This window comes from Podarcis raffonei, chromosome 6 (assembly GCF_027172205.1).
Source record: "Podarcis raffonei isolate rPodRaf1 chromosome 6, rPodRaf1.pri, whole genome shotgun sequence".
Taxonomy (NCBI): Eukaryota; Metazoa; Chordata; class Lepidosauria; order Squamata; family Lacertidae; genus Podarcis; species Podarcis raffonei.
The window spans coordinates 18,992,046-19,016,545 of record NC_070607.1 but is presented as its reverse complement, the minus strand read 5'-3'; the positions used below and the strand labels follow the sequence as shown (position 1 = coordinate 19,016,545).

Genomic DNA, 24,500 nt, shown 5'->3' with positions numbered 1-24,500 from the left:
TGGAAAATGGCAATCAATTGGTCTTCCTAACTTCCTTCCCAGCCTAAAATGCTCATGGTCTTGTTCAAAGTTCAGTGCACAGAACAGTCATGTTCACTCCAGCACAACCAAATAGTTCCCATACCTTTCCCTAAACTTTACAGGAAGAAGAAGGGTGGCAAAACTGGGTTGGGGTTTGTTTTGCTACAAAGCCAAATAGGTGGTGGTAAGCAGACCTCTGATACCACCTGAAACCTTTATTTCTCTTCCCCTGGAATAGGTTAAGCATGATCTTGTGCCTCATTAGGATATCAGAATATGACTCAGGGTTCCAAAAATCTCTCAGAAAACCCTTGTTGCTTTATGGTGAACGAAGAAATGAATATAGCTTGTGGAAACAACCTGGAATTCCATAGAAATATGCCAAGAGTGTTCACTGTTTATACATTCGTAAAAAGCACTTTAAAAAGCACTTTAAAAGGGACGCGGGTGGCGCTGTGGGTAAAAGCCTCAGCGCCTAGGACTTGCCGATCGAAAGGTCGGCGGTTCGAATCCCCGCGGCGGGGTGCGCTCCCGTCGCTCGGTCCCAGCGCCTGCCGACCTAGCAGTTCGAAAGCACCTTCGGGTGCAAGTAGATAAATAGGGACCGCTTACCAGCGGGAAGGTAAACGGTGTTCCGTGTGCTGCGCTGGCTTGCCAGATGCAGCTTGTCACGCTGGCCACGTGACCCAGAAGTTTCTGCGGACAGCGCTGGCTCCCGGCCTATAGAATGAGATGAGCGCACAACCCTAGAGTCTGGCAAGACTGGCCCATACGGGCAGGGGTACCTTTACCTTTTAAAAAGCACTTTGACAAAGGGTCATCTGTGGGCACACATGGGCCTGTGCAGGCTTTACTTCAGAGTCCCTTCCCACTGTTTGAAAGAAGCATTCTGTTGTGGCCAATAGAATAGGTTGTAGTGCGAGTTTGGTTCTGTGTGTGTGTGTGTGTACATATACATAGTTTCGCTGGTTTGCAAATATGTTCAACAAGTCCCATCAGGTTGACCGTTCCTGTATTTTATTAATCTGAGCAAATATACCCCAATTAGGTCAATTTAAAAAATGACTCATAACTTTTCCCCAGGGTTTTCCTAGGGTCAGGTTAGGGAACAAAGCCCTAGAAACTAACATGGGTGCAGATTCCTCATCCCCTGGAACAAGCCGAAGCCCTCCTGGCTGTGCCATGGCTATTTAGTTTAGTGTGTACAAATGGTGATTTGTAGTTTAGTTTCTATTTGGTTTATTTTCTATTCATTTAGCTTCTACAAAAACTAAGGCTTTTAGTACAGGGGCACCAATATTTTGGAACACTGCTCCCACTGAAATCGCACAGGCACTCACAATTCTATCATTTCACTGCCTGTTGGAAACATTTCTGTTTAGCCAAGCATTTCAGTGTTGTTTTTTATGATTTTGTAATTTTATGGTTTTTTAAAAAAAAAATCTTGGAGGCCATATTTTTTTAATAAGTTGGTGGCTTAGAAATACTTGAATAAATGAATGGCTAGGTGAATGAATGGACAGAACATCTCAAATGGTACATTGTGGAGGGACTGCTACAAATATTCTTCACAAGCTTGTACTTCTATCATAGCACTTTCAGTTTGGTGCCAAATCACCCAGCCAGCATTGCAACTAAGAGCATAGCAGCCTATTGCCTGGTTTTTAAGAAGTCACTGGTCTAAGCTCTTTCCATATTATCACTGCAATGACTTGTGGGTTCATTCCTGTTGGCAAAAATCAAGCATTATGGAAGCAGCCTTCATAGGCTCCAAGGGCTTTTGATTGTTTTGCTTTGTTTTCACAACTTCAGAAAGAAACATGTTCCTACATGTTTGGGTGGTCAGTACCAACATTTTAAACATACAATCTGGTTTTACAGCTGAATTATTATGGTAAAAATCTCAAAGAGGAGAATTTATAAACAGAAATGCCAACATTAAATATTATGGTTGGCACAATGCCAGATTTGGAGTATAATGATGATCTCCTTCCCATCTATGTTTCCTTGCAATCATGCATAGCATTTTAAGATTAGCAGCAAACTTTGATAGCAAGATATAAATATGGACACTGCAATAGCTTAGAAAGGATTTACAGAATTGAAACCTAGAGTAGGATTTGCGGCAATCACTTATAATTTAGGGTACCTGAGAATCCAGAAATAAAACCAGAGTAATGAGAATCAAAACAAAATATGAAAAATAAAATATGATTTCTATTTATTTCAAACAATGAATATATTTTAAAAGAAAGAAAACTCTCTGTTAAGAAAAACACCTACCTTGATCATTCTAGATAGGTCTCCAGCATCTGCTAATTCCAGTACAATATTTAGTTCATTGTCTTCAATAAATGATGCATAGTATTTGATTACATTTGGATGATTCAATTGCTAGAAAAAGAAACAGATACTTCAGTCTACAGTACGTATAGCCTCAACTATTGGTTTCCACCATTTAATCCTATATACACAGGGGCAGGGGAGCAGGGAGAACCCCTTTCTGTACTAAAAGAAAACAACATTCATGTGTTCATTATTTGCATGCATTATTTTTAGATAACACAAAACCCTGAACCAAGTCTAAAAATTGAACTTAACAAAGAGGATACCAGCACCTTGAACTAAGCCAGGAAACAATACAGCAGCTACTACAGCATGTCTATGTTTTTTGGGGGGAGTGGAAAAGAAAGCCCCTTAATTAGTTAGGAATGGGGCACACAAAGCTATCAGATGACTTATGCAAGAAAGCCAAAGATGCAATTTAAAGAAGAAGAAAAAACACCTCTTCAACATTCAATTGTCCATGATAAAACAAACAAAAAATTCATTAGCTTCTCAACCAATGACCATTGTAAAACAAAACTAAAGTAGAATTTGGAACCAGAAGAGGTTTTACATTCTACACTCCACTCACAGGATTAATAAAGGTACCACTACTTTCCAAATGCATCCATTGGATTATTCTAAAATTGATATATTTGCAATATTTTGCTCTTTCTCAGAAAATTATTGAGGTTTTTAAAGCTGAATGCCTCCAGACAGACAAGAAAAACTCAGCAAAGCAAACTTTTGGCAGGCTTATGGCCAGGTCAAGAACAGTGTTGACGAAAAGTAATAACAACAATCCACATAGAGTACACATTGAGGAATGTAAAAAACTTATCACACTGTCTTAAATTTTGCCTCAAAAGTTTAAAAAAATCTATTTTGTATTCAAAGCATATAGCTACATATCTCTTGATATGTACAATGATCATGAAACTGAACTGAAAAGCTATTTCAAGGCATGATTATCAATAGGTGAAGAAATGAATGCAATGCAGCTATGAGCTTTTTCTCTTACAGCAAAGCTTCCTATTATGTTTTTCCTACTCTCTTACAGCAAAGCTTCCTATTATGTTTTTTGTTCCTGCCGGGCAGAATCACATGGGGCTCAGTCTGCCCACACAGGTAGCCTAGGCTACTACTTCCTAGGTGCACATCTGACCAAGGGTGGTTTCTGTAATCAAATCCATCATCTGCTCAACCACAGAGCAGACATCACAGAGAACCTCTCCAATACTATATCTTCCATAGACATAGCAAGGTCCTCCACAAAGTTGTCAGTAAGGTGCATGGAATTTTCTATATGTGCAATGAGGCATCTCCTACCAAAAATACCCATGTTCTATCTAACAAGGCACTCCTAAAAATATAAAGGAACAGTTGCTAGTACAGCACAAAGAGCTACGGCTGGGGCGGAGGGGGAGCGGCAGGGTGGGAAGTTAGGTGCAGACACCTAAGTAACCTTTAAAATCACAGGTAAGGTTTGTTATATTTTTAAAGCAGAGAATAAGCACAATAATAGTCGTCAAGAAACAACATGTGTCACCTTCTGCAATCACAAAGACCAGAAACTTTCTTTTTAAAGCCCCAAAAACCTAAAACCTGGGAATTTTGTCAGAGCATCTTTCTGGTTGGCAACAACAAACAGGAAAAGAAGAGCCACATTCACTCCAAAGGAAAGCCCCCTCCTGTAAACTGTAACTCACCTTATTTATATGTCTCTTTGCATCATTTATAATCAGTATTCAGTAAGGCGCTTTAGAGGAACAAAAAAGTTTGTGTGTGCACAGAGAAGGCTTTTGTCCTTGTTTTACAAAGTGCATCTTCTCTGGATCACACTGCAGTCTGCTTTTGAGAACTAAAGATTCTTGTATGGCAAGTCTTCACCCCCACCTACATAACAAACCTCATTCAAAAACAGCTGTTTCTGATATAACTTGGTAAGGTGGCGGAAGGTGGGGAGTGGAGGCCAGCAGTTCAAAGGGAAAATCCTACAAGGATAAGCTCTCGGTAACAACTGGGGCAGCTCTTGGTTCCCACTTTAAACTTTAAAAAGGCAGCTTACAATGCAATGCGATATGGATGGGAGACTGACATGCATAAAAGGAATACAAAAGCATTGTATCTTTGTGTGCATGTGTGTGCACATTATGTGTTCTATACATATAGTGTAGGGAAGGGTAGTAGCTCAGTGGCTGAGAAAAAACTTTACATATAGCAGGCCCAACCTAAAAGGATTGCCAGGGGGCAGTCTTAGAAAAGCCCCCTTTCTGCCCAAGGCCGTGGAGTGACAGTCAGAATGAACAGTACTGAGCTAGATGGTGAAATAGTCTGGGTAGCATCCTAAATTCTTATGCAAAAGGCATAAATACAGTATATGCTCGAGAGAGCCTTTTTTCCAAGTAAACAATTGCGAAGATCAGCGGACAAATTCTGCTCCCAAGTTCCATCTTTGACTGAAGTGAGGGCAGCTGGGATGAAGTGAAGGATATCTTTTCGGTAATGGGATGCTCATTATGGAACTCCTGAGAAATTCATTAGGCCAGTTCTATTTTTAACTTGTTCCTTAGGTTCTTTTCTACTTTCAGCAGATATTTGAGATTATGGTGCAATTTATTTTTTTTAAAAAAACAGCAGTTGACCTGCCACCTGTTTCATGAAATAGTAATCTTATATATTTTGTAGCAAGTTTTTTTAGGGGGGGGCGGGAATTAATGAGGCTAAAGCTAGAATAGGTTCCTATCATTTTAGCTTTCATTTGTTATTTATTATGAACCTTGTTGCTGTTGTCTGTAAGCTGCCCTGAAGGGCAGTGAGATACAAATCACAATGACACACACACAGAAGTAAATAAACATATCAAGTAAGTTCTGCTCTGGTTATTAGCTATGGAGAGTCGAAATGCAACTCTACTGCCTCAAAAACCAGCTGAGGATATGCAAGTTTTGCTGCAGCTGCATTTAAAATACATGCATGCCCCTCTATCATCCCAAATCCATAGTGAAGACATTTTACGTGCGCCTTCTCCCAAATCTTTAGACTTGGGAATAATAAAAATCTGAACAAATATATGCTAAAGTTCACCTTCATTCAAGTAAAGAAAGAAAGTCATTGTACATATTTACCTTAAGAAGATCTATTTCTTTGATGCAATCAGCACGGGCTTTGGCATCCATTAAATCAAATATCTTGTTTTAAAAAAGAAAAAAAGAGAAAAACAGGATATATATCATCAATGTTTGCTTTAATTTTGTGCCCTAAAAGTAATGTTGCATAAATGAGAAATCCCCAAACTATGTGACATGAGATATGCATTAAATTAAATAATTAATACCTGCTGTAAGTAGTACCCATTCACAAGAGTACAGTGGTACCTTGGGTTAAGAACTTAATCCATTCTGGAGGTCCGTTCTTAACCTGAAACTGTTCTCTCTCTCTCTCTATATATATATATACATATATGTTGAAATTGTTAATAAAAAAATTATTTAAAAAAAGAGAAACTGTTCTTAACTTGAGGTTACCACTTTAGCTAATGGGACATCCTGCTGCCACCACGCCATGATTTCTGTTCTCATCCTGAAGCAAAGTTCTTAACGCAAGGTACTATTTCTGGGTTAGCAGAGTCTGTAACCTGAAGCGTCTGTAACCTGAGGTACCACTGTACATAAACACGGAAGAGGCCCCCTGCTGCATCTCTGTATGCTACGCTGCTCTAGCTTTGCCTCTTCTAAACAGCCTACACTGGGGGAGTAGATAATTCTACAGCACCTCCATGGTGGATGTGTGATTGCATCATTCAACCACTGTTCATGTAGAGAAGCAGCAGTAGAACCACACATTCTCAGGGGAGACTTTCTGTGGGGCTTCTGCACAAGCCAATTGCTCTAAACTCGTCTCCTTCCAATCAGATGGCACGCCCAGATCAGCGACTCATACAGAAACTAGGCTGCACCATGGGTGGATACTTTTTTAATATAATTTACACACGCTAAATGTAAACCTTTGGGAATACAAGAAGTGTGCCTTGAATTTTAATTCAGAGAAAAAGCGTGTTTCAGCTATCTGACATTTCAGAAACATTGGCATAAAATGAACTGTGACATTCATTTTTTAAGCGCATCTGGCGTGATGATGATAATCAAGATAGTTATACAAGTCTAGATCTGGAGCTGCATTTCTGTACATGCTATCTCATTTAAGAGGACCCCTAATGTCTATGTGACGACAGCTGCTTTCCAGGGAGTCAGGAGCTAGAGAGAAACCCCTAAAGGTCAGCACCACAAGAGAGTTGCATATGCCCCCTGGAAATCTGCTCTTAGGCAACATGTTCATGTTCAGTGGGTCTTCCTGGAAAACAAAGCAGTGTTTCTTCTGCTTGGTTTTTCAGTGTGGTTGATGGGTGTCGTCAGATACATGGTGATATGTGGATGTCTGATGGGATTGAAAATTGCAGGTGTGCTTTTTTTGCTGTAATTTGAAGTGTCCACATATTGTGAAAGCAAATACACAAACAAATGAAAGGCTGTCTCAGAAGTATAAAACAAAAGCACTGAGAAGCTTTGCAACCCCCAACCAGCAATGTACTTTTCCATCATCACTTAGAAGCCCTCACTAGAATTAAGGTAGCAAGGACAGTGGTCCTGTCAATCATTTTCCCATTATGACTTTCTTCCAAAATCTGTGCTTGTTTGGGGAAGTTCTCTTACAGAAGCAAGGTAATTTTAGTTGTCCCCATTTTTGTCGTCCAAAAAAAATGCCCTAACTATGTTGAATACACACGGCCAGGGAAAGCAAAAACAGCCAGCTTTGGCAACAGATGTTAACCAAGGAATCAGGATGCTGCGTAAATCTCACAGGACAAATATATTGCAACCAGCCAAATTGCTAAGAGAAGCGGAAAGACGCACTTTAGCAGGAACACACCCCAGGATTTTCACACCTCTGTGCATTGCAAATGCTGAGATGATAGAAAGCAAACTCTCTGTGCTGCAAGTTATGATTCAGGAAGGAGACTGAGTGGCAAAGCAGAACGATAGCAAGATAAGTCACATGAATGGAATGTTATGATGAAAAAAATAGCATCTGACTAATAGAGTGGGGAAGGAAGGTCTAGCACTGTATAGTCAGTTTTGACTAAATATTGAAAAGCAAGCTGGTGTTGATGGAAAACACAGAAGCAAAAGTTTACGACTTGGGGTTTAGAACATGCCTGGCAAAAGAGAAATGTTGCAGCCCTCAGCTGCTATAAGTCTCAGAGCCAGAATGAAAAACACACTCTCTTGCTTAGATCACCTTGGCATTAAAATCCCAAGACTTGGCACATGTGATTAGCTTCCAAGAATCTGATTGCCTTTGGGAAAACACAGCAGGCATGTTCATGTTTTTTTAAAAAACTTACCAGACAAAAACCTCAACCCACCAGGTACTTCAGGTTCCTACTTGCCCTGTCCCCGCCACTCATCACTGTGAGACACCAACATCTGATCCCTGCTGTATCACACTGAAGGGGACAAGTTATGTTATTGTAGACCCCTTCCCTTCCTGGACACTCTGGACAGGTTAAGAGGTAAGCAATAATGTCTAAATGTCCCCAGTGTTAAACTCAGCAACAGAAGCATCTATTTGCAGAAAACAGCACCCATCAGGGATTTTTATTTTTGCAGGAAAATGGCATGGGTTACCTCAACCCTGCACCATGATCCCAAATGGCACCTCCAACTGCTTTTTGTTAAAAAGAGACATGGCAGGTCTGAATTATTCTAATAAAAAAACCCTGAAGTGAAATGTATGGTTTGATCCCAAACCCAGGAATAAATTAGGAAGAAAGGACCCATATAAGGGAGAAAAGCAAATAAATAGTAGGTTAACTAACAGTGAAATTCTCAAAAGTCAGCCCCACTGTTTCCAACAAGGTTTAAAGGTAAAGGTAAAGGGAACCCTGACCATTAGGTCCAGTCGTGACCGACTCTGGGGTTGCAGCACTCATCTCACTTTACTGGCCGAGGGAGCCGGCGTACAGCTTCCGGTTCATGTGGCCAGCATGACTAAGAGGCTTCTGGTGAACCAGAGCAGCGCACGGAAACGCCGTTTACCTTCCCACCAGAGCAGTACCTATTTATCTGCTTGTACTTTGACGTGCTTTCAAACTGCTAGGTTGGCAGGAGTATGTCTAGGAGTACAGCCTAAAAAATTAAACAAGTTGACTAAGTAAAACTGGACAGCTATGGAAATTTACCTTAAAATGTGCAGCGTTAATATACAATATTTTACAATATTTCAGAAATACTGACTCACCGATTGTCATCTTACAGTTCTTTGTTTTAACACCTAGATCTTATGTTGCGCATATTGCATCCTATATCTTATGTAAGAATGACAGCAAAGTATCCTTTGTGTCAACATTTGTAACTTAAGTCTCCCACCTCAAATGCTATGGCAATGGCTTCTGAAGTTCATAAGAGCCTTGTTAGAGAAACAGCAGAAATTATTTGGACGACACATATAATGATTTGTCCAGCTGCAAGTATTTAAGCAGCCGAGCGCTTGTTTTACTGGGTTATTGGCTAATTCACAAGATTACTGAGGAGGTCATTATTGGGTTAGAAGCTTGCATTGCACTAATGGATACTGCACTCTTGTGATAAAATAGCTCTGCACACAACTGCTGGTTGTGCCACAGAGAGCCACACTTTGCACAAGCATGCTACCATATTATGCAATAGTTTTATGCATTACTCTAGTTGCCTAGGATGATGGAAAGGAGGTGTGCTGAAGGCATTTCTGTCAACCCAATGCAGTTGTTCCGTGAACTAAAAGGGTTTTATGCTCTGGGATCTTCACATGAAGGGTGGTATACAAATTTAATTAACAACCACCACCACCACAACATCAACAATTATTGTCAGGAGCTGCTGGATCTGTGTGACACTCATCTATGTGGTGAACCACTAAATTACACACGGTAGAATGACTCCACCCTCCAAGATAGGCCATTGGATCTTTCTGGGCAGGAACGAACAAACAGGGCTTCCTGTTCCTGCTGAGCCTTGATTGAGCAACACGGTCTTCCTAAGCTCTGGCATGTTCCTGTATGCTTGCTCTTCATTTGTGCTCTTCTAGACTTGCTCTTCAGTCATGACTTTCACCAAGCATTGGATTGTTCACCCACTAATTGATCCTTTGATCCTTTGATCATTGTGAAGCAGAATTCACCAAGCGTTGGATTGTTCACTCATTTGTGCTCTTCTAGACTTTCTCTTCAGTCCTGACTTTTAACTTGTCCAACAGCTTCTGGGTCCTGTCTCAGACTGCTACTCATGGCTAGCACTCGCAGGGTCCTTCCATGAGCAAAACTCTCCTTCTGTCCACAAAGCAATTGTACTGGATGCAACCCACTGTATGCTTTCCTCTAATGATTTCAACAGCTCTGAACTGTGCCCACAGTCAACATCACCCAAGCTCCAATTCTTACATGCAATTTGTTGGAGCCAGCAGGAGAACATAGCCCCCTTTATGAAATATCACCACAAGGAAACATTTGTCTCTGAAAAGTGAATAGTTCTGAAGAGAGCTTGATGGTCTCATGAAGATACTATTACTGGTAACGAGTGTTGAAGAGACTATGGCCACAATTCAGAGAAGCGTACAGCTAACTCACCAATTCAGTAGGGCTTTTATCTCCTCTCCTCTCAAGTTACATAATTTAGTTCATTTTAAGTTCGCCAGAAGCGGCTTAGTCATGCTGGCCACATGACCCGGAAAAACTGTCTGTGGACAAACACCGGCTGCCTCGGCCAGTAAAGTGAGATGAGCATCGCAACCCCAGAGTCGTTCACGACTGGACTTAATGGTCAGGGGTCCCTATAAGTTCATAGGGGATTCAAAAGAAGTTTTCAATACAGAGGAGTGGAGTTGCTGTTTCAGGGGGGAAAGTGAAAACCCCCCTCTCTGTGTGTGGACAAGCTATACTACACAAATAAAAGCTTCACTGAACTGTAACTACACTATGCCAAATTTAATGTTTTGAATAACACACCATTAGCAAAGTGAGCAACTATGTTCCCATAGGGCACATAAAACAATTTGATATCTAAAATGGGGGGGGGGAGTGCTACTATAAAGCAGAAAACTGAAAATCACCCCAAAACAGAGTCATCAAGTGATGCTGTTTACCACAGCTTACATACATTGTTGTGTAACACTATTTTTTCAAGAGAATTTGAAATTATGTCCATGTGGCCTAAAGATACTATGTGAGACTGATCCATACCAAAGTCAAGTCCATGCTTCTCTTGCAATCATTTTTTCTTGTTAGATTTAAGTTTTGTGATGGACATGATCTTTACCAAATCTTTCCCCAGTAAGAAATGGTTATATAGTCTTAAGTGCAGGAGAAGGAACAGTACTAAAATGATCACATGGGGGGGGGAGATAAGAAGTTATTTTATAAAGGACATTCTTTCAAGTTTGTCCAAGCAACACACAGCACCTGGTACTGATTAAATTGATTGCCTAAGGGAGAATTCCAGAAGCCCAGAGTACTATTTAAGAGTTGGTCTTTGTTTGTGTTTTACTATGGAAGAGCCCATTAACACAGTATTAATAAGGTCGGGTTCCCCATTTCCCCTGAACAATCCCCAACTATCGCAGCCTAGCAAATTTATGACAAATACATCCATTCTCGTTGGCTAATCAACAACTAGAAGCAAAGGAACTTCCATGCTAATGGAAGATATTCGTTGTTTATTTATACAGAACAATTTACTTTTCCCTCAAAGGAAGACAATAATATTGGTGGGGTGGGTGACATTAAATAGCCTTAAACTGGGTATTGTACTACTCAATACCTGATTTTTTCTTCCACAAGAGGTTTTGTAATCATTAGTACCCTTAAAACAAACTTGTACAGTGGTACCTCGGGTTAATAACTTAATTCGTTATTGAAGTCTGTTCTTAACCTGAAACTGTTCTTAACCTGAAGCATCACTTTAGCTAATGGGGCCTCCCACTGCCGCTGCACTGCCACTGCACCACCGCTGCACAAATTCTGTTCTCATCCTGAAGCAAAGTTCTTAACCCAAGGTAATATTTCTGGGTTAGCCTGAAGCGCCTGTAACCTGAAGCGTATGTAACCCGAGGTACCACTGTATATTCCACTTAGCATGCACACTTAATGTTTCCCCAAAGCTGCAGACATACATATCATAACTTAGTAAGATAACATATGAACAAACCTCTTTGCAGTCCACATGCAGCCATATCACTCCTTCTTTCACATGAATCAAACAAGGCAGGAAATATTCAGTTACCTACAATTTCCCATTGCATCCAAATTGGGAAACCATGGTTAATGGCTTTGGAATAATCCCAGGATATCAGCCAGATTCAAACCATGGTTTCACATCCTGACATGTTCCAAATTCATTTTCTATTATGGCCAATTTGGGAAAGTAAGGTTAACAATAGTTAACTGAATATTTCCTGGCTTGTTTGCTTGCTCACCCAAAGGAAGAAGCCAAAAGGCTATATGCAGGGTACAAGGCTCGTTCATATCTCAGTTGATTAAGCTGATATATAATCATCCAGACATGACCAAATAGCCATGTACTAACAAGAGGGAGAAACAAGGATGTTTTTACATTTTACATTTCTCAAGACAATGTGTTATCAATATACAAATGCTGATTAATTACAAGTTTAACATTTCTTTTGGTACCTGTACATTGCAGGGGAAAACTACAAATATAATAGCTTCTGCATCCAACAAAACTCTAAGACTAAATCATTTCAAGGGCATTTGTAATGACTAAGCTAATACCCAATCTTTGTCATTTTAATTAGCTGAAAACAACTGTCCAATAAACTGGTAAATGATTTGAAAACACTCAACAAAAAATTAAGGCAATCTTACTATTCTGTTCAGAAGTCCATGTACTTGCATATACTACACAATGCTTAAAGCTTACCGACAAATACTTCTAAAAGAACCTTGAAATCAATTTCCCACTCTAACTACAAAGTGTTAGAACCCTAAAAGGTTCATTTAAAAAAAAACTTGGGGTGAAAGGGTTTCAGAAATCTTCCACAGCTACATGGGACTTTTAAAAAAGTGTGTTTCATGTATTTCCATTTTTTAAAAAAATATGATTTAGGGAGGGAAATCTAGTATTTTTCCTGGATAGAAAAACAGACAAAGACTTTCCTCACAAAAGAGGCAGGCTTATACCAGGCTCCCTCAACCTCTGCCCTCCAGATGTTTTGAGACTACAATTCCCATCATCCCTGACCACTGGTCCTGCTAACTAGGAATCATGGGAGTTGTAGGCCAAAAACATGTGGACATGTTGCTAGACTGGAAAAGGGTTGGTATCCATTTAGGTAAGAGGCAGGGAGGAGATTACGTATGGGTTTGCAGAATGTAGGGAATCTGAATGACAAGTGCAGTTTTCTGGATTGGAATATTTAAATCTTTTGTAGACTGTAAAGCTAAACATGGTCTAAACTTTGTAAAATGTTTAAAAAGCTAAAAATCCTGCTCTTCATTCAGCACCAAAATGACATCAACATTGGCACCAAACAAGCTTCTTAGGAACTACAGCCCAATGAGAAAAAGACTTTCAGAACTTCCCAAATCCTCCCCACATACCCCGCTGCTACACATAGAACTTATAAAAGGGGGGGGGGGAATCTTTCTTAAACCAGGAACATGTTTGCCAGTCATTACCGGTCATGTTCTCTGGGGCTGAAGGGAGCTGTAATCCAGAAACATCTGGAGGGCCACAGGTTTCCCAGCCATGCTCTAGTCTAGCACATCCAAGGAACCCAGACACATCTGCAAATTTTGGGACTTGCTCATTACACAGCCAGCCATCAAGTCAGACCTAATCCATTGAATTCATGTGCATCTATCTACTGCACCAGCAGTTAATTGGCAAACGCAGCACAGCTTTCTATCTGGAAAATGTGAAGAAATAGTGGCAATGAGATAAAGATAGAAGAGATATATTAAAGGAGGATAAAAAGTTGCTGAAGAGGACACCAAAAAGCCTGAGAGGGAGAAGCAAACAGGGAATGAGAAGATGGGTTCATGTTTTGTTTTTGTTCTTTCATGGAGCCTTAAGCCAAAGGCAAAAATCAGCATGAGGAGGTGGCAGTTTACATGCCGCAGGTGGGGTGATGATCCTTAGAGGTGGTGCTAAAGTTGAGAGCAGTAATGGGATTAAGATGAAGAACCAAGCAGAAGGGAGCAGAAAGATGGACTAGCCCTCTTAAAAAAGAAAGTCTCCCCACATTAAATTCTCATTTCTGAATTTATTCGGCATTTATTTCTCTCAGTCCAACAACTAGACTTTTGAAGTCTATAAAATAAGTCAGTTAATTCAAAAGGATGCTTCTTTTGAAACACTCCAGCTACAAGCTTTCCCCCCCTGCAAAATGTAATACTGCTCTTAAGACCATTGGTGTTTGATCTCAGAGAGCAAATAGACTTTTTTATTCAGAATGTATGAACAGCACTCCGATCTTTGAAAAAGTAGTCTCTTTTGAATCGTAGAACTAAATGCTTTCAATATAGCGTATTTAATAAACCACAACCTGCAGAACCATAAAGAGCTTTGGCAAAACAAACAAATAGAATTCCCTACAAATGCAAAAGCAATAAAATGATTACCAACCAGGAAAGTAAAATGGCCATAGTTTTTTTATAGCATAAAATAGAACTTTCTTCCTTAAGATTAATTAGTTCTAATTTAATCCTGAAGAAGCAATTCGCTGACAACGCACAATGAATAATTAATCCATGTGCCAGATAAAAAGAATCCTTTTATGATCTTCTAACACAAGGTATTAAGAGCTGAAATGAAAGGGGAAATGCATGGAAATACTTAGGGCACAAAATGCAATGGAGCTTCTGGAAAGAATTCTAGCAAAACATTTCACCCTAACTCCCATGTAGACCAGGCTAGCCAGAAGTTCCATAATTGCATGCATTCTTAAAATAACAACAACAACAAAATAGTTACTGTTGCTGGGCAATTCAAAAACCTATTAAATTCTCAAGTTTAAAAATAGTACAGTAACAAACACACACACAAACTACAGTCTTCATTTAGATATACTTCTTTTGACATTTATGCTGCAATTTAACACTATCCTGCTTCCTTCTCTGCTGACCCTCGCACCCTCTGGCATTTCCATATAATAAAAGAGCTTATATTCTGCTAGGTAACTTTTTTAAAGATGGAAGCTTTGAAACATTAACATGGCCAAAAAAAAAGTTTAGGAATCCAAATTACTTTAATGCCCCACAGACTTCCAGGCAGAAAGCATGCTAGCAAGTAATATAATGTAAATTTTGAAATGTCGTTGTTAAATAAAAGACAGCATTTAATCCTAATCATAATTGGCCCTGTAAAGTATTTAGGATGGGGTGCAGGAGCCACTCCACCCAAATTTCATTAAGATACACGGCAGTGTGGGAGCGAGCATCACAAGCTAGCCCTGGGTGCCTTGTAACAGGGTGGATTTGCACAGGACAGCAGAAGGACTAGGAAATGACTCACTAATACAGATAACGAGTCGGGACTTTCCACTGTTGTGAAGGCACTTTTCAAAAGTTACTCATTGTAACACAATGCATAGGACTTGGGAGAGAGATATAACCCACAGGAAAAAAATGAAGCAATACTTGCAACACTTTAACAACATTAAGAAAAACAATCCAATCTTACAAGGAAAACCTTGCAAGGAGACCTTGCAACAACACAGACAAGAGAGATCCCCTTCATTGCTGCACTCACGGCAAGTTTGGAAAGAGCAGGAAGGGGCTTGCTAGCGCTTCTTATGCTCACGTAAGGTCAATGTCTCCCAGTCAAGTGAAGAAACTAGAGTGTCTTATTGCCCTAGAACAGCCTTGTCCAACCTAGTAAACTTCAAGTGTCCTGCACTACAACTTACATCAACCACAGCTAGCATGGCCAATAGTGGGGACTGCAGTTCTAACCATCTGGGGGCAATCAGACTGGGGAAATCTGTTCAAGAAGGTCCCATACTGTAGACTGTGCATAGATAATACTCCGCAAAGAAGAGCCTGTTATGTTTTAATGGCCTTGGGACTAACATTTGGCACAGTAGGGTTTCTGACGAGAGTCAATGGACTGGCTTTACTTTTAAAAAAACGTTGCACATCTCTTTTGAATGCATCTCTTTAACATTTGTACTTCTTTTGAATGCATTTCGCTAATACAAGCTAGCAGTTCAAAATCTTCTGCTCTGGAATGAAGCTCATTCTTTTAAATACAGCACACAGAGACTGCAGTTAGAGGCAGGGAAGGGAAGGGAGCACATGCACAGCCCTTAAAACCTGGCACCTTAAACTTACAGCTTCACAATGCCACATGAAGAGGACAGAGGTGGTGCTATTGTATTCAGGGTTAGAAAAGCATTCAGAAATCCTTAGGTGGCAGCAGCAGAAGCAGTACAGCCAGCCTTGTCATCCTATTTTTTTTAAGGCTCAAGTCTGAAACATTTTTTGATGTCTAAAGTTCATTGCACAATAATCAGAGAGCCAAGATATTTTGAATCCTATGTCTGTTACAAAAATGTTAGATCTTTCTTCCATTTACCCATTGCATAGCATCATAGCCTCCTACACTGCAGGTTTCGAAGGATATCTTTGAAGGATATCTGGTGAAGACAGCAGCCGCAGTGCAGCAATCCATGCTAGGCGGCCTAGAGTCACCATTTATATTTCCCACAATGCCCTGGGGTGACCCGGGGGCCATTGTGGAAAATTTAAATGGTGCCTCAGCAGCCTCAGGACAGGTGTCAGTGCAGCAATAAGCCCTGACAGAATCCTGATACCACAGTTGCCTGCAGGTGCCACATGCTGATGCTAGGCTTCTTCAAGGCAAGAACTGCCACAAAAGTTGCGGCTGGTGAATGTTAGGTACAGGTACCATCAGCCAAAGGCAGCACTCGGAAGTGAGAGACTTTGCTGCCTGGGTAGATCTCTGGGTAGTGGATGGTGGATAAAAGTCCTGTGTGAACTGGTCCCTGTTCTCAGTTTGGACCATCTTTACTTGGCCTGAGAGCACAGGACACATAATGACTCCAGCTATGAAAGTTGCTGCTACCTAGAGAGCAGGTAGCAGAGTGGGGGTTGTTGCTGTTGCTCGGAGTCAAAATTTAGTTTTGCAGATGCGTAAGTTATGTTCTTGTATTTTTATTGATAGATCTTATTTAGAATTGTTATCAGTGAATTGTACAATTTTATTGTACTTTTATTAATATGAGAGTAGCCAATTTCTTATGTGATTATTTATATTTTGTTATGACTTGTGAATTATGTATTCATTTTGATGTTGTGATCTGCTTTGAGCATAGTTTACTGTGGAAAAGTAGTATAAAAATAAACAATTATGATTATTGTTTTTATAAAACGGTATTTCAACAATTAGCAAGGTTCTAAAACAATGCTAACTCCAATTGTTTTAGAATCAGCAGTGGACTTAGTGATAAGAGGCAGAATGAAAATGAAAACATAAGGATCCACAAAAGGGGGGCAGAGAAGTCAAAGGGGATATGATGTCTGTATTTTGTTTCTTTTTTGTTATGGTTTGTGAAATGCAAAATGCAAAAATAAAGTAAAAAACCCCACAAAGGTTCTAAAACAATGGTTACCTATTGACTTATATATAAAACAACATTAAGCAACCTTACCAAAAGCAGTAGCCAAGTTTCTCATTGCATTGCTCAAGACATCCTTACCTGCACTTTTTTTAAAGCTACTGGCACACCGTCCAACAAACATGTGGCTCTGTAAACTTCACTAAACTGTCCACGGCCAATCTTCTTTTCTATTCGGAAGTTTGCTAAAGTATTGTAGCCCATGTCGGGTCGTAAGGCTTTCTGCAGTCAAGGATACAAGAAAACATAAGGTATACTTTACATACTGGAGGAGTATGTGCAATCATACTTTCCCCCCTCCCAACAGCCAGTTGCTTATACCATTAGCTTTAAGAACATGAATGTGAGATTGGCTGCACAAAGTACAGAGGCTTTAAAAAGGCAAGTATGTGTGCACTGGCAGAAATAAGCAGTACTCAGTCACAGTGTTCGAAAAACTATATGGGTGTATTTGTTCTGAGTTTCCTTATGTTTGCTTTGGAACTGCCTAGGTTCCTAACCCTGGAAAGTCAGTAAGCATCCAGTTTGGAATGGATTCTAAGTTACTGGGTTTGAAAACTGAGAACTAACCCTTTCCTAGCTCCACCACATCACCAAGTGTCTGTGTGTCAACACTGCACTGTCACTGGTTGGCAGTTTTCTTCTAGACTCAACCCAAGGTCCTGACTTTGAACTTCAAACCCTTAAATGGTTTTAGGTTCCAATCCTCTCAAAATGCTCCTAACCAATACCTTCAAGATTAGGTAGGTGCACCAGATAGGTACTCAGAAGAAGGCTTTTTCAGCTCTGGTACCTAGAATCTGTTATAGTCTGTCAAGAGAGATTGATACTGTTCCCACACAGTCTGTTTTCAGGTGAGGACTGAGGACAGTTTTATTTGTGGGGCTTTTTAAAATCATGGTTTTATCTGCCTTCATATTAAACTGTTGTTTCTATTGTTTACTTTCTGGGTCACATTCTAATTAGGTTTTATGTAAAGGTACCTTGTGTACTTTTTGTAAAAAGGAATATAAATGAATATTAATATTTATACACAAATGCAATTGACAAAAATAAATGAAAATTACATCCAACCCTATACATGCTTACTTAGATATACATCCCAGTGAGTTCAGTGGGGCCTATCTCCAGGTAAGTGGGCATAGGATTGCAGATAAGAGTTCCTGTCAGTGGCACTTAGACCTACAGTCCTTCCCCTACTGTCGACAAGTCCTCTGACAAGTCAGACTAGGGTGATAAGTTGTGATCAATAACACTGTTTGTTCCCATTTCACCTGATATCGTAAGTATTCCTTTTAAGGATTCAGGTCTAGTCCTCATATTGTTAAAATATACATGTATAGTTGTGGATTTTCAAGAGAAACATGATCATGTATGTGCTTCTGAGTGTCAGCCAATTTAACAGTGTCTACATAGCTCCTAGGCGTAAGTGGACATTCTAGCCAAGAGGTATGAGAAAACTTCCTAGTGTCCAGTACAGATGAGGAGAAAAGGATGGGAAACCCAGGCCAAATTACTTCTGAAAATTGTAGTTGAAGAAGATGGATTAGTACTGGCCTGGAATCAGAGCAAGTTCTGTCTGCATTGAAGGCATGCACCTGCAATGTTATCTGTGACCAATGCTTAATCTACTACTGAGATATGGAAACTGAGCAACCGTTAACAGATTGCTTTAGAGATCTGGAAATTGATGCAGAAATGCAGAGTTCTAAGATCCTTGATTATATTTAACTGTTTGTATTCTGAAGTTGGATATGCTCCATTTGATGTAGAATATATACCTGTAACTGGCTTCTCCTGTTTTTGGAGGAGACAGCAAAGATTGTAAGAGAGAAAACCGAGAGTCAGTGATACTCCAGGTTGTTCTCTGTTCTGTATCCCAAGCATTTTATATTTCAAAGTTTTGCATACTCTTGTGACATGCAGCATCCAAACAAAAACAGTAACAAAATGAAGGACGGCAACAATTTTGTCATTTTGTGCCCTTGCATTTCAATTTAAAAGCAAAAACAGCAGCAATTCTAAATGCTGTAAGTACTAAATTAGTCTTCTTTGAACCGCAGCGGGTGTTAGAAATGATTCTAGGGCTTTTGCCTCCCCGATGCTCAGTTACACAATCAAAAATAAATTATTGTTCCTTAGAAGCACCTACATCCAAATACGTTGCTGCTTCGATAGCGATGGTATTGCAGCAATTCAGCTATGTATATTCAAAGTGAAGCCTATGCAGATTTAATGAGGTTATCTGCAGCATTTAGAGTAAAAACAGAGAAACTTGGTGGAGTTCTCTCTTATTATTCAAATGTTCACGTTGCAGAGAACCAGGAAGTGGCTTCATTAAGCTACGGGGTTTTGTGGTTGTTTAACCAGCATATATTTCAAAATTTGAATTGGGAATTGCATCCTCTGTCTGCGCAGTAACTTGACAAACATTAGCGTGAACTACTAAGGCAGTGTGACAACCGCATGCTGAGAGCAAAGTCTCACTAATGTGTTTTGGCATGCAGGTTTGTAATCACACATTTACATATGCAATGACCTACATTTGCATGTCAGATCACACACTGTCTGGCTTTATTAAGACCGGGCACCTCCCTGTGTTTGGCGGCCAGAGTGGCGAGAGCGGGCCAGAGGGCGGTGTTTTTTTGGCAGTTGAGGGATGAACTGCCACCGAGGATTAGACTGATATGGCCTGAGCATTAGACACTTCATTAGAGGTAATCTGTTTAACAGTGGGCAGTGTATGTAAACTTCACAGCCCATTTGCAGCACCTCCCCCCCTGCCTCCCCAGCCCCAATGGCCTTTCTTCAAAGGGCAGTGTGGCTGACTGACAGCTTGTCTCATCTGCTCCCTTGTCTTGTCATACAATTTAGACGTGGAGACCTGACATGAGAAGGAACATAGCTGCACATCTCCCAACTATCACCCGGGCCTCCCTCCCAGCCACTATGCAATTTGGGAAAGCAATAAACTCATGCATAATGGGAGCATCAGTTGGTCAGAGAACATATTACATACATTTTGGTAAAGATCACACTGCATCTTACACCAGCACATTAAAAAGAAAAGGAGTGGCAACAACTTCTACATCTCAGCTGGGGTGTTGCTTTTGGCATAACATAATCCATCTATTGAGCTAGATTATCGGGGCCCTAACCATTCTCTCCCATGTTCTGGGCAAACCCAGTGCTGGCTCCTTGCAAACTGCAGTTTGCAAATCAGAAGGCAGCCACAGGAACATGCTTTGGATTATTTATTTTATTTTGTTGTTTATTAAACATATATCCCTCACCTTCCATCAAAGGAGCCCAGGGCAGCAACATGTCAATGCAAAAATAATGCAATTAAAACTTCTAAAACAGTTCAAAACTAAAAGCAATCACCTACTCACAAAGCTATTAATTTCAGTGTTCAAATTATTTCCTAATTATTTCAGGATTGGACACCTACACCAATGTGAATTATGGTTAATACTAGCCTGGGTGGGTTCCCTTGTAACCAGGTCTAGAAACAAGGGTGTTTAGAAATCCTGGTTATGACAGTACCTTCAACTGGTATTTTGGTATCCTCAAAGTGAAGATGTGCACATACAAACACAGTGTGTGGACGTACATCAGACAGTCATGACTGGCCAAAAAAAAGTGCACATCATCTTTGAAAGCATACATCTCCCCATCACACTTTTTAGTGTATGGGCAACAAACCACTGGTGTATAGCAGCGGAACATGACTACCACCTGAGGTGTAAATAGGCTCAAATTCCAAAGCAACAGCTGTGCTGAAATCTGTGAATGTTAACAACTTTCCCACTCCCCGTTTGTAACTTAAAACTTGTTATGTATCAGAAAAACATTTCATCCTTTTAATTAGACTGTTTTTCGCTGCTGTCCCGACACTCTGCTGAAAAACAGGGTTACACAAACTCATTCTTGGTATGCTTTTCGAAATCCAAGAAGAAACTTTGTTCTGCTACTGTTTCTTCGTTTACTTCTGAATACATAATTTGCACTGACGCAATTATGATTTAGCAAACTGCATTCTCTCTCAGGTCACTATTTGATATTAGCATTTCCATGGAGCTACACAAAAAGATTATATGATACAGAAATTTGAGTTGTACTGGCACATCTGCGCTTCAAATTTTAAGGGATGTTCTTACAGAGCTATCCACCAACTAACTCCTAAAGCTCCTACTGGTGGCCTCTCTACCAATCTCAGTCACCACCAAAGGGTTACCCAAGAACCATATTGCCCTGAGGGGAGAAATGTAGTTTTGAAAAAGGTTTTTCTATTGTTGTTGAAGCTAGAGTAGTGCTTATTGCGTTAATGTTTCTACAAGAACTGATTTGCCATTCACCTAAAACATAGTATTAAAAGGTAAAGGTACCCCTGCCCGTACGGGCCAGTCATGACCGACTCTGGGGTTGCGCGCCCATCTCACTCTATAGGCCGGGAGCCAGCGCTGTCCAGAGACACTTCCGGGTCACGTGGCCAGCGTGACGAAGCTGCTCTGGCGAGCCTGCACCAGCGCAGCACACGGAAACGCCATTTACCGTCCCGCTATAAAGGTAAAAGGTAAAGGTACCCCTGACCATCAGGTCCAGTCGTGACCGACTCTGGGGTTGCGCGCTCATCTCACTCTATAGGCCGGGAGCCGGCACTTGTCCGCAGACAGCTTCCGGGTCACGTGGCCAGCATGACTAAGCCGCTTCTGGCGAACCAGAGCAGCACACGGAAACGCCGTTTACCTTCCCGCCGGAGAGCGGTCCCTATTTATCTACTTGCACTTTGAGGTGCTTTCAAACTGCTGGTTGACAGGTGCTGGGACCGAACAACGGGAGCTCACCCCGTCGCTGGGATTCAAACCACCGACCTTCCGATATAAAGCTATAAAGCGGTACCTATTTATCTACTCACACTTAGGAGTGCTTTCGAACTGCTAGGTGGGCAGGAGCTGGGACCGAACGACGGGAGCTCACTCCGCCGTGGGGATTCAAACCGCCGACCATACGATCGGTAAGTCCTAGGCGCTGAGGTTTAACCCACAGCGCCACCCGCATCCCCTAAAACATAGTATAGTTACAAACAAACAAACAAACTGGAGTCCAAGTTGCAACAGTAAAAAAAAAATGGAAAGGAAAAAAAATCCATAGCACCATTCTAGGGCTTCAGTATGTAATGGAAATGAACAGAATAATATCGGCAAAATGTAAGTCAGAGTAAGTTCTCTGGGCTTTTAAATTCTGCATTAATGTACCCCTTCCTACCTAGTCTGAGCAACTAATGCAATGTCCTACCTGTGGCTGAAATTGAGGAACAGGAGGGCCTGGCATGCCTTGAGATTGCTCATCCATTGTTTCAAATCACAACACTTTCAAGTGACCTGTACAAAAATATGAATGACCTTTATAAAAATACGACACAATGAAATATTTTTGAATATAACCTTCCTCTTTGGTTTTATTTCCATAGCATCATTAGCTTACACAGGAATTTACAGGGCAGGACAAAGGACTTTACCATCTATTTATATGGCTGGTATGTTTTGTTGTTGTTGTTTTTCCACTGATGTTATGTTTTTTGAAATATTAATGTATTATATGAATCCCCCCCTTTCCCCTCTGCTATTATATTTTGTATATTTTTCTTTGAGGTAAGTTGCTTGGAAACCTTTGGGTGACAAGCGACTAACAAGTTGTTTTTGTTGTTACAGTGTCAGACCACAGAAATATGTAAGCAGGGGGGAAATGTGTGCCCCTGAAGTTACATTTGCTTGGTTCATGTAGGGAAAGATGAGGATTAAGGAGTTGAACTAAGGGGTGGCCTATTATGTCCTCAAACATTCAAGTCCATTATGTGACATGAAAATACTCTTTAAGTCAGAGCTTTACCAACTTTTCATGTTGGTGACACACTTTTTAGACATGCATCATTTCGCGACACAGTAATTCAGTTTTGCATCATTGCGCAACACAGTAATTCAGTTTTACTAGCAAACCGGAGGTTAAACTAACCCCTTTCTAGCCCCAGGAGGAGCGTGGGGAGCGTTTGTGCGATACACACCAGACACATTGCAGCCGACACTCTAACATGTCGCGACACACAGTTTGGAAAGCTCTGCTTTAAGTGGTCAACCCTCTGAGGGCAAGTTCACACATGAATGCTCATGAATCAATGAAATCAACACTTGCCTGACAAGTGATTTCCAATCTTTTCAGACCCACAACCCACCTTTAGCCCTAACATTAATTTGGGGACCCATTTCTTTCCTTTCTTTCTTTTTTAAAACCATAGAACTGTATATAACATACAACTGTATAGCAGTAGTGCTTCTGCTGTGACCCACTTAGGTGAGGCTGCAACCCAACTCACCAGCTGTAAACCAATGGAAAAGACAGTCACAGATAAAATAATTCCCCCCATATATATATATATATATATATATATATATATATATATATATTACTCATTTACTATCTTTTTTTAATAATAAAAAAACAAAATCAAAAACCAAAATTCCCTTTAAAAATCCTTTTCGTCAAATGCGCATTTCCCAGGAGCAGAGTGTAAGAGAAGATTAGGACTCATTTAAAAGAAAGAAAATTGACTACATTTTGTAGCCTGTCATTTTCTCTCAACATCGCTGCTTCTATTCATGTAGGTCTGAGATCAGAATCAAATGTGAAAGCATTCTGATCGATATAAAAAACCAGCTAGCTACAAAGAACAAAAAAGCTTCTCTACAGATCCTTATTAAAACAAAACAAAAAATGCAAATACTTTTAACCTAGAAACGCTGAAGGAGTCTATCCAATTGGGAAACAGCATCAAAAGGAAAACACTTTTTAACAGACAAGTTACTTTAAAAAAAAAATTAAAACTGTTTCCTAACCCAAAGTTTTGGACATAGTGTAAATCATCTTACTTCTTTAAATGTCAGTTTTATGCTTTTTCTCTTTCCAGGAGTTTTTAAGCTGTGGAAATCGTTCAGAATAAGGGAAACATCAATATTTTGCCCTTTTAACTCTTAAACGAGAAGCAAAGCTTTTCTACAGAACTGTTCTTATTGGTCTTTGCCCTTTGTTGAATAGTGGCAATAAAACTGCTCCATAGCAAATGCTTTTCCCATCTACTTTGCATCTCAAAAACAAATGTCGCTAGCATTTTTACAATGAATTGAATAGCACACATCTTTAAGATAATAGCTGGTACAGAAGCTGAATTTACCATCCATACAATCCAGCTTCGTTATGCATTATCTTTGTCCTGGCTGTCATGTAACAGTTTTTAATTCAAATAACAAAAGCTCCTCTTTAAATATTTCCCTCCTCTTAAAAAAATAATAATCAACTTTCAGACTAGTTTTCAAACTGCGTGCTGAGAAACCCCACAGGTTCTCTGGAAACTTATCAGACGATCATTCAATTAGAACATCGTGACAGAGTAACTTTCTTAAAAATCA

General features: G+C 40.2%; 1 protein-coding gene across 5 annotated transcripts in view; it reads right to left on the bottom strand.

Moving 5' to 3' along the window:
- NEK7 (NIMA related kinase 7) overlaps nucleotides 1-24,500 on the bottom strand; it is an 83,303-nt gene that overhangs the window by 36,567 nt on the left and 22,236 nt on the right. For 4 of the 5 annotated variants that reach the window (XM_053391496.1, XM_053391495.1, XM_053391500.1 and 1 more), the window contains 4 exons: nucleotides 22,336-22,421; nucleotides 17,119-17,259; nucleotides 5,475-5,537; nucleotides 2,305-2,415 (listed from right to left, as the gene is read on the bottom strand). In XM_053391496.1, coding sequence (XP_053247471.1) covers nucleotides 2,305-2,415; nucleotides 5,475-5,537; nucleotides 17,119-17,259; nucleotides 22,336-22,392 — 372 coding nt within the window. In that variant the 5' untranslated portion in view covers nucleotides 22,393-22,421. The remainder of the gene's footprint in view (nucleotides 1-2,304; nucleotides 2,416-5,474; nucleotides 5,538-17,118; nucleotides 17,260-22,335; nucleotides 22,422-24,500) is intronic. The other variant, XM_053391499.1, reaches the window with a different exon arrangement.